This window comes from Aspergillus brunneoviolaceus, assembly GCF_003184695.1.
Source record: "Aspergillus brunneoviolaceus CBS 621.78 unplaced genomic scaffold BO95scaffold_2, whole genome shotgun sequence".
NCBI lineage: Eukaryota > Fungi > Ascomycota > Eurotiomycetes > Eurotiales > Aspergillaceae > Aspergillus > Aspergillus brunneoviolaceus.
Genome location: NW_020290732.1, coordinates 363,777 through 378,776, shown reverse-complemented (window position 1 = coordinate 378,776; position 15,000 = coordinate 363,777). Strand labels below are relative to the sequence as shown.

The 15,000-nt window shown below is 55.1% G+C and overlaps 5 protein-coding genes across 5 annotated transcripts; 2 read left to right on the top strand and 3 right to left on the bottom strand.

Annotated features, from left to right (window-relative positions):
* Nucleotides 1-782: 782 nt before the first annotated feature.
* BO95DRAFT_351039 (alpha/beta hydrolase) lies at nt 783-1,634 on the bottom strand (the record flags this gene model as incomplete). Its single annotated transcript, XM_025582069.1, has 1 exon — nt 783-1,634. The coding sequence occupies one exon, from the start codon at nt 1,632-1,634 to the stop codon at nt 783-785; it is 852 nt and encodes a 283-aa protein (XP_025447646.1).
* An 854-nt stretch (nt 1,635-2,488) lies between these two features.
* On the bottom strand, nt 2,489-6,301 carry BO95DRAFT_469933 (acetyl-CoA synthetase-like protein; the record flags this gene model as incomplete). Its single annotated transcript, XM_025589480.1, has 2 exons — nt 2,489-5,305; nt 6,224-6,301. 2 exons carry the CDS (start codon nt 6,299-6,301, stop codon nt 2,489-2,491), a joined length of 2,895 nt encoding a protein of 964 aa, XP_025447645.1.
* Nucleotides 6,302-7,990: 1,689 nt separating this feature from the next.
* On the top strand, nt 7,991-9,769 carry BO95DRAFT_437915 (aspartate transaminase, cytoplasmic). The gene has a single exon (XM_025585385.1). It carries the CDS (start codon nt 8,218-8,220, stop codon nt 9,277-9,279), a length of 1,062 nt encoding a protein of 353 aa, XP_025447644.1. The 5' UTR covers nt 7,991-8,217; the 3' UTR covers nt 9,280-9,769.
* Nucleotides 9,770-10,329: 560 nt separating this feature from the next.
* BO95DRAFT_76260 (aromatic prenyltransferase) lies at nt 10,330-12,054 on the top strand. Its single transcript, XM_025592207.1, has 3 exons — nt 10,330-10,343; nt 10,409-11,832; nt 11,941-12,054. The coding sequence occupies exons 2-3, from the start codon at nt 10,547-10,549 to the stop codon at nt 12,044-12,046; spliced, it is 1,392 nt and encodes a 463-aa protein (XP_025447643.1). The 5' UTR covers nt 10,330-10,343; nt 10,409-10,546; the 3' UTR covers nt 12,047-12,054.
* Nucleotides 12,055-12,556: 502 nt separating this feature from the next.
* On the bottom strand, nt 12,557-14,636 carry BO95DRAFT_492214 (FAD-binding domain-containing protein; the record flags this gene model as incomplete). The annotated part of the gene is made up of 3 exons (XM_025590686.1): nt 12,557-13,658; nt 13,739-14,256; nt 14,345-14,636. 3 exons carry the CDS (start codon nt 14,634-14,636, stop codon nt 12,693-12,695), a joined length of 1,776 nt encoding a protein of 591 aa, XP_025447642.1. The 3' UTR covers nt 12,557-12,692.
* Nucleotides 14,637-15,000: the final 364 nt, after the last annotated feature.

The following is a 15,000-nucleotide window of genomic DNA, read 5'->3' as shown; positions in this document are numbered from 1 at the left end:
CTTTGATCTCAACGACTCTATTCTGCTGTATTGGGGTGGTTATAGTGCGAGTCCCGAACGGAGCGCACATCCCATGTATTGCGCAACTCAGAGGCTAATAGATCGGATTTCAGTGTGCTACAGCACCAGCTTGATGAAGGTACATTAATTCAGCGGAGGGCTGCAGGGGTGAATGAACTCTTCAGCACGAATGGACGCCTCTACCGAGAGATTCTTTGGTAGATGCTGACCACGTCCGTGTAACGCGCCTCTAGCGTCAGCGCTGCTCGCGATGCTTCTCGTTCCCGCTGTGGAACAACGTCTGTGTCTATCGGCAACGGGAGATGAAGTCTGAGGACATGAGCAACGTCTAGCCATTCTTGGAGAATATTGGTGCAAGGTGTTCGTTGGTCTACGGCTGTTGCTGCTGCTGCTATCAGGCTAGAAGCGTCTTGTGGCCACAAACAGCGAATGAACCCGGCAAGGTATAGTTTTATGTCTGAGGCGGGAGGCTGCGCCCAGTCGGAGGATAAGTAGGTGTCACGGTCATGGACTACATCTCCATTTACAAGTCTTGACCCACAGTGCGCAACCATCAAGCCTTCCGCAAGGCCGGAACTACCCTCGGGTAAGAAGCAGATCGAGTAACGTCCACAAATCCATACTGTGTATCAGCCAAAGTCTAACAGCTCACAAGAGTGAGAACACTCCACGCTCGATCAAAACCCATATACAATGCACCCGAGACTCTACATTATCCACAAAGGACAAAGCCAAAACTCACAATCCCAATGCGCAGTGTCTCATAACGAGTTCAAAAACTGCGCCACCAGCTCGTACGCCTCCTGCTTGGCCGCCGCCCCCGTCGTGCCCTCCTTGGCCCGCTTGTCCCACCCATGCGGACAGTGCTCCATGCGCTTGAGCACGACATTCCGGCCGGGCAGCGCCTCGACCGCCGCGGCGATGCGCTCCATCTCCGGCGCGTAGGGATCCTGCGCGGCGGTGATGGCGGCCAGGTTGCGGGGGAAGCGCTCGGGGGCCGCGAACGCAGGCGAGATGCGGGGGTCGTCGGCGTCGCCGTCCCCGTCCGGAAAGTAGCAGCGATGAAAGAACCGCGACAGGCCGGCGGGCATCTTGAGGCGGGTGCCGTCGTCCGGGGCGGCCTTGTCGGCGAAGTCCTCGGCCAGGTCGCACGAGGGGTAGAAGGCGATCGTGGCGTGGATGGCGGCCTCCGGCGGGAAGTCGCGCACCGCCGACACGGCCAGCGCCAGGTTGGCCCCCGCGCTGAAGCCGGAGAGCGCCACGCGGCCCACGTCGAAGGTCGCCGGGTCCTGCTGGACGTGCTGGATCACGTCCTCCACGTCGTGGAACGCCGCCGGGAACGGGTGCTCCGGCGCCAGCCGGTACTGCACGTCCACCACCGTGTACCCCGTGTGCGTGGCGATGAACCGGCAGTACTCGTCGTCCGTGCCGTGACCGGCCAGGATGAATCCGCTGCCGCACATGTTGATCAGCACGGGGCTGGGGCTGGGGCTGGGTGTCGTGGGCTGAGTGTCCGGGGACGGCCGGTAGATGTGCACCTTGATCGTGCGACCCGCGTCGCGCGATGGCCATTTCGCCGTTTCGTCCGGGTGCGAGCGCGTGAGGGTGCCCATCGCCGCGCGGCCGACGCCGCGGAGTAGCTTGGCTGCCCAGGTCTGGGAGGTGCCTGTCAGACCCATTTTTTTCTTCGGAGGCAGAGAATGTGTGGACTCTAGGTGGGCTCTCCAGGTGTATGTTTTCCAGAACAAGGAAGATTTCTCCGAGATAGTGGGAGATGCACTGATGCAGGGACGATGACTAATGGGCGTATGTTCAGTTTTACTGAGTGCAGTGACTGAACGGGAAATCCGGATTCCAGCAGGCGGGGTGCGCTCGATGACGTCGCTTCCTCCCCGGCTCGGGGATTTCGGCTGCGGAGAGCTTATCTTACCGCCCACCTTATCTTATCCGACACCACGGCACAGCCCCGGAGACGAGATCGTTGATGTCATCCTCCGCCCTCGGCGATTCATGAGTTTATCATCAGAAAGCAATTTGTTTACTAGATGAAGGGTGTTTGTCGGGTTGTTTGGCTGTGATGCTATACACCTGCGGAGTATAATGTATTCAGGACTATCTTTACATGCTGTCTTAGGTACCAATATCCCTATGTATATTCTGGAATGTACTAGTCTGCTAGCGACTGGGCCTGTGCAGACTGCGTGACTGGAAATGACTACAACAGGTGGCAATCTTGCCCTACCAGCTCGACCTAAACGAACGAAATGTATCGAGATGAGCTCGAAATACGGATAGACATCTGCAATCTATAATGTCCCAAGCCGAACAGGATTGAACCCGTCAACCTGAGAAACCAAACACGCATCAGACAAAATCAAAGAATGCACTGTACTTAGTATTATGTTCACTCTGGGAACGCATTCACTCAAACCACCACCCACCAAATCCGCATCCACCACACAGCCCCTCAAAGCCCCCTCGCACTCAGCGCCGCCTTCATCGTCTTCTGGAACCCAAACACATTCTCCGGCGAGATCATCGTGTAATGCGACCCCTGCACCTCATGGAACCGCGGCTCCGACCGGGTAAAGTCCCGCCAGAGACTGATGAACTCGTTGAACCACTGCTCCTTGCCCGACGCCACCTCCTTGATCGGATTACAGTAGAAGACGTCCATGCTCGCCACCGAAGGCGAGGGCTCGTAGTTCACCGCGAGATGGTGCAGGTTCTGCCCGACCTGGGCCCAGTTCGCCAAGGCGGCGGGGGAGAGGGCCAGCTCTGCGAACCGCTCCTGATCGATCTCTCCAAGCACACGAGCCAGGATCTTGTCCCTGTCCGAGATCTCCTGGAACTCGCTGCCCAGATCCACGCGTTGACGCTCCGACAGCAACTCCAGGAAATTGCACAGATCCAGCAGCGCCGTCTTCCAGTCCACCTGGCGCATCCGCTCCTTGATGTGCGGCGGCAGGTTGAACGAGCCCAGGAATTTGACCGTGTCGCCGGTGCGCTCCAGCAGCTTGGCTAGCTCGAATGCCACCATCCCCCCGTATGAGTACCCGGCCAGTGCGTAGGGGCCCTGCGGCTGGTGGCGTTTGATTGCGCCGTGGTATTGCTGGACCATGTCGGGCAGGGAGGTTGCCAGAGCTTCGCCGTCGTTGAACCCCGCTGCGCGCAGGGCGTAGATGGGCCGGTCGGTGAAGTACTTGGCTAGGTTCATGAAGGCCATCACCTCGCCGATGCCGGGATGGGCGAGCCAGATGGGGAGTTTGGATCCGCGGCGTTGCAGGGGGACGACGGGGTCGTATGTTGAGTTTGGTGCTGAGGAGGTGGAGGCGGAGGTGGACCCGCGGAGCACTTTGGCCAGATCCCGGACGGTGGTGTTGCGCATCAGCGTGCTCAGTGGGATGCTGCCTGGCTGGATGCAGGTGAGGTCTCTCTCCACGTGGCGCTTCAGCTTGATCAGCTCGATCGAGGTGATCCCCAGATCGAGGATGGAGGTCTGCACCCCGAACTCCTCTTCCGTGGCGTGGTCGACCGAGTGAATGAAGATGGCGAGCAGTTGGCGTTCCAACTCGTCTCGGGGTTCTTGATCCGTGATCTTGCGGAACAGGGCGAATCGCTCCGCGCTTTCCTCGGCCGCGCTCCGGTACTCGCCCCGCTCATATGCTGCCTTGATCTGTGCGCGTGGCAGCTTGCCCAGCGAGGACTTCGCGACGCTGGTGCGACTCAGCGGCAGGACTTGGGGCCGAGAACCGGTCATCTCCAGGCATGCTTGTCGGATGGCAAGGACCGTTCGCACATGGGCCTCGAGATCCTCGCGCTCGTACGATGGGAGGTAGACGATGACGATCTCCTCCGTGTGTCCGTCCGATGGGAGGGAGGAGAAGCAGCACGCCGAGCCGTAGGTCAGCTGCGGGACCGCCTCATACAGCCCGGCCTCGATATCGGTCGGGTTATATTTGATTGCATTGATGTTGAGGACATCTTTCACCCGGCCTTTGAGGAGCAGATGACCATCCTCAGTCTCGTCGATCATCGCCAGATCCCCCGTGACGAACCACCCGTCACTCGTAAAAGAGGATCGTGTGGCTTCTTCGTTGCGGAAATAGCTCCGGAACACCACCGGACCGCTCACTTCCAGATGGCCCAGTGTCCCCGCTGGAACGGGGACGTTGGTCCCGGTGCCATCGGTGACTCGAACCCGAATGCCAGCCATGCACCGCCCCAGTGACGCGATCGCGTAGCCATGGCGCTGGTCGTGCTCGGGGAATCGGGTATTGAAAATCGCACCAGCGCAGGTCTCGGTCATCCCGAAGCCGGGGACAATCACATTGCGTGGTGCCCCGTAACGAGAAAGCAGGTTGGCGACTTCTTCGCACATCTGGGTGGTGTTGGCCTCCCCGCCGGAGGTGAGGTATTGCAGAGAGCTCAGGTCCCAGCCACCACTTGCGTGGCTTTTCCCCCCTGGCGTCTGCTGCTGCAGCGTAGCATGCATTCGCGCGAGGAAGAAGTTGGGAGCGAATGTCCAAGCCACGCGATGTCGCTCGACAAGGCTGAGCAAGTGTCCAGGGTTCATCAGGACATCTGGTGCCTCGACGAGGACTTGACTGTGCCCTGTGAAGATGGCTTGGAGATGGATCTCGACTAGCCCGGCCACGTGGTCTAGTCCGACCCAGCTCAGAAATGTCGTGGACGGAGCGATGGGCATGATACCATGTTTGCCAGCGACGGCCGCAGTGATCTGCTCGTGGGTGAGGGCAACCGCTTTGCAGCTCCCTGAACTTCCGGACGTGAGCATCAGCACGGCGGTCGCATCCGGATGAGGGCTTTGGGCAGTAGCCCTAACTGCATCATCCGAGATGTGTATATTGCTGTCTTCAACGTGCAGCTTGTCAACACAGGTCGGCACAATCGACTCTTGGCCCTCAAATGCAGGCAGCATTCTGGTCGAGGTCAAGCATGCTGGGGAGCTGAGGAGCTCAGACAGATGTTCCAAGTGGGTCAGCCGTCGGTTGGTGTTGTCGGGGAAGGGCGTCGACATCACGGGAATATACCCGGCCAGCAGCGACGCCCAGAGCCATAGTACCCGGTCCCAGTGGTTATCGAAATGCAGCAGGACGATGGACCCGGGTTTGAACTGCAGAGCAGAGCCGGCCTGCCGTGCTAGACGTAGCAGCCGGGCATAGGATATCATCACCGGCTCGTCTGGGTTCCCAAGCGGGTAGATAAACAGCGCCCCGCCATCTGGACTGGCAGCAGCAGCCTCCAAAGCTTGTTGAAGTGTCTGTATCATCATCGCTGAGGAATAATACTAAATACTTAGCTAGACTGAATGATGAGGTTAAACCTAGGACAGGTGCTTACTTAAGTGCTTCAATTGGTTGATTTGTTAGATAGTGAATAATCCTTGGATGGGAGACGGGCTAAAAAGAAACTCTGCTAGACAAGCTTTTGCACAGATAACGATGGAGGTGGAGCGTCAAGAAACTATGCCAAGTGCACATCGGTGGAATTTGAATCCTTGATATACCTTGGTACATACGCATAACAAGCCGATATCCGCAACCCCATTGGGTTTTCTACATACTAGAAATCGCCATGACGTCTGGGTACTAGGGTATTCTTCCCTACGAATTCTCGTGATGTTACCTCTAGAAGCACAAAGACAAGGCTTCTATCGTATTCGATTACAAATCCACACTATCGAAAGACCAAAAAGCCCCGATGTTACGACCATTTCAGCCGCATGTGCAACCGTTCGATTGCGAGTATCCGAGTATCCCGAGTTGGTTGGATGCTGCACACGCCTCGGTCAGAGAGGAGTCACGCGGCCGTCTGAATCGTGCACCACGGTGAGAAACGATATAAGACTAGCGGTCAGAGCAGGACGAGCTAGAGGCGTTTAGCCCGCCTAAAGGTGGCGATAGTGATACTATTTTCTGGCATCTCTTCACAGCCTCACCCTCTTCACCAGTCTGATAAGTGCTGCTACTGAGGCACCATGTCCGTCTCCGATCACGATCTCATTCGCAATGCCATCGCTCACTGGCCACTGGCTCTGGACCAAGCAGATCCCCGCCTGTTGAGCGAATCCTTCACACCGGACGCCGTGATTTACTACCCACCGCCTGTGGGCACACTCCAGGGCATCGACGGGTTGAAGGGCCTAATGGAAGCACACTTCCAGGGCGTCACGACGTACCATTGCTCGGGCACGCAGGTCATCCAGTTGCAAAGTCCCGTCACGGCTACCGCCCGGACCTACGCCATCGGCATACATTTCTTCCCGGGGGAACTTGGCAGGACACCGCGGAGGATCTATGGGTACTACGATGATCGTCTGGTGAAGGGCGCGGAGGGATGGCGGATTGCGGAGCGGAGGGTTGTAGAGCACCTACCCATCAATGCCTTCTGAGGGTGACTTGGGGGGAGGAGGAGGGTTGCCAGATTGCGACATGCAATGGAGAGTAAGATTTGATATCGTCCGGCTCAGCTGTTGGTAGGGTGTTGTGTCCGGGATTCGCCGCTGTCATGTTGGGCGCCTATTCACTCAGCGTCGTGGATTATACTCTGAGAATGAACCTGATATAGCACCAGCCCAACGTGTGTAACCTCCTCCGTAAAAATTGCAGGGTGTATCCCTGCGCATGATACTTGCCACTTAGCCTGAGGGATATGTCTATCTCGAGCGATTTGTCTAGCAGAGCCCGATGTGATACCAACCTGTGAGCACATACGAGAAATTCTTCCGTGCGTTCCTCGATAACCTTGCAAAACCATATTTCGCCAGTGAGTCGTCGGGATATATGTAGTCAATTGGAAGATAGCCACATCCGGTCAATGCAGTCTTCAAGTGAATCTGGTAACGTGGTACGACGAAGAGACTCTCGTATAATTTGTAAGCATCAATGTGGAGAAGGCAGGGGTACCCCAGCACCGCAAAGCTTATCTTCCGTCAGCGACAGCATGTACTTACGGAGTTGCTCCACTCCGGCTGTGTCATCCAGCGATTTCGAATCCTGGGGGTGAGTGTTGTATGCGTCAGGTGCGGCTCTGCGATGTACTTGACTCCTCCGTAAAAGGTTCTCTACCTTGTGAGCTACACAAGACGCAGGACTGGACGTAAAGTCTTCCAAAGTAGGATGGATATTGTCATAGGCAAGGAACTTGGACATGAAAGCTAAGAAAAAAAAAACTGCCGTATGAGAGGCTCTCAAATATGGTCAACTTGATAAATCAGCAGGGTCAATATTCAACCTAATGTAGCTATCTATAGCCCGTAGATAGAGATTAATAGGAAAACCGATACCCACAACCTGGAGCGCTGAAAGCAAGGCCTCACTAGTCTCAACCACCGCGAGTGGCTTCGAACGTGGTGACAAACCCCGGAGTCAGAAATCAGACAGTGCCTTTGCAATCTGGGCAGGTAATATGACCCCGCATCGCAGGACTCTCAGCACTGTGAAGAACCCATTCACCTGTACCTTGTAACACTTTTCGTTTGCGATGACTAGCAAGAGCGTCAGAACACGAGCATCGTGTCTGTCAAATATGCTAGTTTTTTACTGTCTGGGAAGGAAATGGAATGTATTCGCTTAACAGAACTCGAATCTCAGGTGTTGTGTTGGCCACCAAAAAACGGCAACGCTGTTGTCATCAGCAGGGGGCTTTCTGTCTACGTGAAGGTTGTTTTAGTCTTTTGTAGCATTACCTACTACGACTTCCAGTATATCACAAGCTCACTAAAAGTGGCATCGGGTCAAACGGGCTATTGTGCAACTAGAGGCGGGAGAAGGCCACGGTTATAGAATGGATATGCATACAACTGTATAGATGAATCTTTCTGCCTGCAATCGAATGCTAGACATGGACCTTCTGCCACCGACACAAACTGTAAACTGTCTTGCTAGAGCCCCTGCACAAGCGATGGTACAATAGAATATATCTTGTGTTCGCAAATTTTGCTTGAATGAAATATAAGACTTCCACACATATCAGATGCTAGCTCACGCTGGTCCCTCCCCTGCCTAGGATATTTAAACAACACGTATCCATTGGTGACCTGGCTTTCCGAAGCCATTGATCTGAACCTATCTCCAAAGAAGTCATCTCCCCTCAACGAAGCAAGACAAAACCGCAGCGCATAACAGGATGTGTCAAAAAGCGACAATAAGCATACTACCCTTCCTAACGCCAATGCCCCCGGACGAGATCTTCGACCTGAATCGTGCCTACGCCAAGGACGATAGCCCACGCAAGGTGAATCTCAGTCTAGGAGCCTATCGCACGGACGACAGCGAGCCTTGGCCTCTGCCAGTTGTACAGGAAGCCGAGAAGCGTCACTTGGCAGAGGTCGACCGATCTCGGCATGAATACACGTCCATTCAAGGCGACGTAACCTTCCTTGAGCTGGCCAGGGACTTGCTATTTGGCTTCAGCAGCCACTCCTCATATAGCGAGAAGCAAAATGCAATCAAATTGCGCATTGCCTCCGTGCAGACTATCGCAGGCACTGGTGCGAATCACCTCGGGGCCCTATTCCTGGCATCACACCTGAAACCCCGAGCCGTCTGGCTCTCGGATCCCTCGTGGGACAATCACCAAAGAATATGGGAGCTGGTCGGCGTCCCCTGCAAGAGCTACCCTTACTACTCGTCTTCCACTCGTTCGCTCGATTTCGCGGGGATGATGTCCACTCTCGAATCCGAGGCGCAGGAGCACGATGTTATCCTTCTCCAAGCCTGCGCCCACAACCCGACCGGGCTGGATCCCAGCAAAGAGCAATGGAAACCCCTGGCAAACTTGATCGAGTCCAAGCGTCTGTTCCCTTTCTTTGATTCTGCGTACCAGGGCCTGGTCTCTGGATCCGCGTACAAGGACAGCTGGCCGATTCGGCACTTCCTGGCCGAGAAGCCCAACATAGACTTCTGCGTTGCACAAAGTCTGTCCAAGAACTTTGGCCTATACGGGCAGCGAGTCGGCGCGTTCCATTATGTTCTTGGGGAAGGGATACGGAATGCCCCTGATGTCATCGTCAACAACCTTTGTCATCTCATCCGCAGCGAGTATTCGGTCGCCCCCACAGCGGGCAGTAGACTTGTCAAGACGATATTGTCTAATTCTGGAATGAACGTGCAGTGGAAAAGCAATATGAGGACGATGAGTCAGCGTCTGACAGCCATGCGACAAGCCTTATACGATGAGCTGATCCGGCTCGATGCACCAGGCTCGTGGCGGCATATCGTTGAACAGGTTTGAGTCCCGATCTTGATTTATCCCGACACACGAGCTCTGACTAACCTCCTGTACCTTGTAGAACGGCATGTTCTGCTACACGGGCCTGAACCCGGCGCAGGTCGAGGTTCTGAAGATCAAATACCACATCTATTTGCTGAAATCTGGGAGGATATCGATCAGTGGCTGTAAGTTACACTGCGCCCGAGTCATCTCTCCTGTCCGATCACGAGCACGTCTTGCGACCCTTGATTTCCACGAGTTTTCTAATTTTTTCGAGGGCAGTGAGCACCAAGAACGTCGAATACGTCGCTAGAGCAATCGACCAAGTGGTGAGGACTGTTGAGAGGGTTTAAAGCTTGCAGGTTACCGCAGCATGGTTCGCGGGCGCTTCTCTCCTCGTCATCGTCATATTGATCCACTCAGCTCACACGAGATCCTGTTTCACGACTGACTAGAGTCGGATTTAGAACCGAGTGTGTGCAACGTCAACATGAGAATGCTCGAGTGAAAGGGATCAAGGGTCTGGAAAACGTGTTGGGAGGCGGAGGGGTACATATATACGAGCGGTGCGACGTATGTTGACTGGATGCAAAAAGCAATATGAAAAAGTGGCCCGATTCGAAATAGATGGCATGACACGATGGGCACGGTGGAGTATTGTCCGGAAGAATCGTGCTATCTCGGCTCGGCCATTCCGATCGCTACTTGACACTCGTTGCTTCTGTTAGATTCGTATGCCATTGCCCTGCCATACCTGACTTCTACCTACACGTGGGATCCCCTGAGACCCTGCATACAATGTCATACCGCTCCTTTTCTTTTCGGAATTACTCGTTCTTCCTACTATTACCCTTTTCTATCTTGCATATTTTGTCGTGGTTGCATGGAAACATTTATTCGGGGAGCCCTATCGTTGTAGATGCGCTTGACAAAACGCTAATATCCCATAAGTTCCAGGAAGCTGAGTGAATACTCCGAGAGCTGAGTTAGACCCAGCCAGCCCAATCTTTCAACTCGTTTATATGAAAGCACCATTGGCTGGCCCGTTCACGAGGATAAATTACTACGCTTGGCAAGAGAACAGGGTAAGCTCAGGTAGACCGATGACATTCATAATATCGTGAGATGGAGCTGAAGATTAATGCTTCAGACTGGAAGTATCTGGCTGTGCGTAGATGATATAAACTGCTTCATATCTGCCGCACAACATACAGGTCGGTGACCCGCATCGTGCGATCTGTCAACATATCTCGATTATTTTCACAACTCGGTAGCATACTTCCACAGCATGGCAACCATGGCGCAAGGCAGTCTACCCACCGCACCATCTCCATACATCTCTCTCAGTCAGTCCCTACTCTTCCACACCCAGGATGAGCATGACTGGTGGCACCGTGCGGCGCCCGTTCTCGCCCGAATGCTGCAGAACGCCGACTACGAGATCCACAAACAGTACCAGTACCTGGCCTTCTTCGCCCAACATGTCGTTCCCGCGCTGGGTCCATCTCCGGCCAACCCGCGCCCCAACCTCTACCGGGGTGTCTTCAACCTCGAGTTCAGCCAGAACTTTCAGGAGTCAGGCTGCATCACCCGCCTGGCCTTTCTCCCCGTGAACTACCTCGCCGGGGTCCCCGGCAAAGACCCGTTCAACCGACTCTCCACCCCCGAGGTGCTCGCCCGATACGCTCAGATTGACGGCATCGATCTCGACCTTCAGCTCTACCAGCAACTCGTCAGCGACCTCACTCTGAACAAAAAGGAAGAAAACCACTTGCTGTCCAAGGAAGGCCCCTTGCCGCCGGTCTTCAAAACCCAGACCGGCATCGCCCTGGACCTAAGCAAGGAGGGCAAGATGACCGTCAAGCTGTACACCTTCGTCGTCGGCAAATCTATGGCGACGGCCACGCCGGCGTCGACGTTGGCCCTCGACGCCGTCCGCACGGTGGACCAGGGTGCCGCCAGCCGTTTCGAAGCAGGCATGCAGCCCATCCAGGCCTTCCTAGACGAGAAGCAGGGCACCCCGGACGCGATGATACCCGCGTCCCCGACGTCCTTCCACCCGCGCGGCATGATCCAGTTCGGCTGCGACCTAGTGGATCTCGCGCGTACGCGCTTCAAGTTCTACATCCACGACTACATCGTGAATACGGACCGACTGGCGGAGCTGTGGACGCTGGGTGGCAGGTTGCGGGAGCGCGACTGTCCCGGCATCGAGAAAGGGCTGAGGATCCTGCACGAGCTGTGGTCGATCCTCCAGGTCCGCGAGGGGTATCATCTGCCGTTTGCCTGTGCGCCGAAGGCGGGTGAGCGGGGGTCGGTCGTGACTCCCGATCCAGCCAGGATGATTGCTACTAGTAGTCCTACTACATCCAAGCCACAATTCTACTACGACCAGCAGTTCCTGATCGTCAACTACGAGATCCACCCTGGCGACCCCTGGCCCGTGCCCAAGGTGTACTTCCCGCTGTTTGGCATGACGGAGGATGCGGTCATCGACGCGGTGGTCGCGTTCTTTGAGCGGCTGGGGTGGGCGCAGCAGGCGCGCGTGTATCGGGAGAATATGGTCGCTTGCTTGTGAGCTATCCTTTTCTTCTCTTTGGGTACCGTTTGTTGGCTATTTGTGGTAACCCGATACTGCTGGTAAGAGACAAGAATGACGTACTGACATCGTCTTGCACGCAGCTCGACTCGCGACTTGGAGAAGACGACGGATATCCAGGTCTGGCTCTCATTCTCCTATTCCCCTAAGAAGGGGCCGTATACTACTGTGTATTACCGAAGCCTGTGAGCGCCGAGGATGGTTGGAAGGGTGGATGGTTGAGCGTTTAATTGCAGTCTGGATTGTTACCTTTCAGCTGGCTATGTGTGTACTTTCGGTTTTATGATTTAATAATGAAGAATGTACTTCGATTCCGTAGTTCGTGGCCGCATCGGATTTACTAAATCTCGCTAGGAATCATGAACTTGTAGTGTTATGGTTTTGCAATCAGTAGTGGGCGGGGAATCTCAGGATTTGTTCTCTCCTAGCTACAGCCTGCCTTTCATTAAATGGAAGGGCTTAACTCTAGGTCCCAATTCGTCCGAGGGTCTCCGAAAAAGTCCTTTGTTCATCATCAACTGATTGTATCACTTCGAGCAATGACTTCGGTTAATTTTTTTATGACAAGCTGTGGAACATCCTGCACGAGATAGACTACACTAAATCGTGACTCACAACAGAGAGACGAGTGGAGGACTAAGTAATTCTAGCTACAAAAATACTCAGATCGTAGCAAGCTTAGTCAACCTAGGGTTTGAATGTCCGCATCTAGTCTACTGTCCTGCCTCGAAAAATACGGAGGAGTGAGTCGGCAAGCGTCGCGTCACGCAACCTGCGTCATCGTCCATATCAGTTCAGAATATCTCGTAATCAAGCCCAACCATCACACAAAAGTCTACACCCGACAGATTCCCTCCTCATCCCAATCCTCACTCCCGACTCCCATCCGCACAATGAACAACCCATCGGGGTCCCACCTCTGCTTGACCGCATACAACCGTTCGTAGTTGTCTCCCCAAAATGCTCGCCGGGAGTCTGGCTGCTCGATATCGACAACATTGTAGTATACCCCTAGCGAGGGTACCTGCAGAGCCCTCACAAATGGCAATTGACTATTGACCATCGTCTTCGTCAAGGATGTTGGTGGCAGCGTCCGTCGAATCGTCAGCAACAGCTCAGCCTCGCGCCACCCAGGGAGCAAGGCGCTCTCGATGACGTCCTTGTTGGCTTTGACCTGCCCACCGACTGACATCAGGATCTCCACTGAGTCTCCCACTATATACTCCAGATGGGACAGCACGTTCATTATATGAGAGGTCCCATTGGGAGAGAAGAAGAGATCCTCGGAGATCAGCACCGATCCTTCGACGAGTCCGTAGCCGCCCCCGTTAAGCTGGCGCGGGATGTTGAGCCAGGCGGACATCTCCGGGTACACGGTCAATTCGGAAGTGTACGCCGAGGATAGACCCTGAGCCTCGAGAGCATCATGCATCATGTCGAGGCGTTGTTCGATCGGCCCTGTATCGCTGGTGTTGACGAAGAGTACGTGGGCCTCCAGCACCGCGCGATCCTCCAGGAATCGCGGCACGATGATGGCGCTGGTCTTGTTGTCCAGGCGCTTTAGCGCGGGCAGCAGGTTGGTGAGCTCGGCGGTGATGGCCCAGATGGCTTGATCCCCACTGCCAGTGGTTCCATTCTGTTGCCGGGGAAGATTGGCCGTCAGGAGGAAATGCACGGCTGGGACGTCGGGGTACGTACGGATCGTGGTACGGACTACCACTCCGAACGTGCCCCCGCCTCCTCCGCGCAGGGCCCAGAAAAGGTCTTCGTTCTGGTATTCATTCGCCACCACCAGATCGCCCTAGCATGTAAACAGTGGTTAGCAATCACGCACAGCAACAGCACCATGGAGCTAGAAACAAGGGGTAGGGGGGAAGGCACCTCAGCAGTAACAACCTCAAACTCCAGCACATTATCCGACCCAATCCCATACGCAGGCCCCAGGAATCCCAGTCCGCCGCCCTGCACAAACCCGCCCGATGCTGCGACAGAACTACAAGTGCCGGTCACCATATTCACCCCTTCCTTCTTGCCGGCGGCTAGGGCTTCGAGCCCTAACACCCCGGCCCCGAGGGTGAGCGCCGACCCACGAGACGTCCCTCCACCCTGTGGAATGAAGTCTGACGCAAAGTCCATCTTCTTCAGAAGACTCACGTTGATCTGGAAGGAGCCCAGCCCACTCGATCGGCCGATCCCATCGTGGCCCGTGTTGCGGATGGCGACGTGCAGGTTGTGTTGGCGTGCGAACCGCACCGCCTTCTGGATGTCCTGGGCGGAGTGCGCCAGTATTCCGTACAGAGGGATTCGGCCCTGGCTGCAGGAAGTGGGGCGGGGGGTGTCGACGAAGCAGCTTCCGTTGTCGTATCGCTGGGTTTCCCAGGTGACTGATTGGAGGGCGCCTGCAGAGGATTGTTGTGTTAGTGGATACGCCTCTCAATCCATGTCAATCGCTATGCAGTAGTATAAGCTATGAAAAGATATGCTTACCTGCTTCGGCGATGCGCCAAAGCGAGTCATGCGTGGAGTTTCTGGCGAAAGCGCATCCCGCTGGGTTGTAGTCTCTACCATGGCAGACCGAACCAACCGGTCGGAACCGGACCAGATGCCCGTTTACGGTGCGGTTGAACGCATTCCATTCTCGGGATGAAGGCCAGCAGGGGTCATTTGGCATACAGCGGCAGTCCTGCGAACCACGACCGGTTGGAGTGGAAATCGTCTCTCTGGCTGCTATCAATAGCAGTAGCCAGACAACGACAATAGCAGAAGATGAGATAAACATCGTAGCTCTATGAAAGTTCTATGCTCGCTCATAGATCTCCCGTCGCCGAACTGCGGTATGGGACGCTCATAAGTAAAGTATTTCCCTGATCAGGCTGCCAATCCATCCATGCGATTTTACATCGGTGAAGTGAAGCCCTTCACATGATTCTCCCACTGGACGGCAGTTACTATCTCGCGCAGGGAAACCCATACTTTGCTCGAGCTTAGCTCATTGTCTGATGGTCGTGACTTGTGGCTCCCAGGGCTATGCTGGTTAAAATGTGGAAGACGGAATACGAACTAGTGAAGTCATCACCGGGCCAATCACGAGATTCCAGCATTCTGCTGACTATATTTGCAACCTGGCACCCAAAGGCAGAATA

Coding starts and splice junctions, on each gene's coding strand:
- BO95DRAFT_76260 (XM_025592207.1), top strand. CDS start 10,547: ATGGCAACCATGGCGCAAGGCAGTCTACCCACCGCACCATCTCCATAC. Junction 11,833..11,940: donor GAGAATATGGTCGCTTGCTT/GTGAGCTATCCT, acceptor TCTTGCACGCAG/CTCGACTCGCGACTTGGAGA.
- BO95DRAFT_437915 (XM_025585385.1), top strand. CDS start 8,218: ATGCCCCCGGACGAGATCTTCGACCTGAATCGTGCCTACGCCAAGGAC.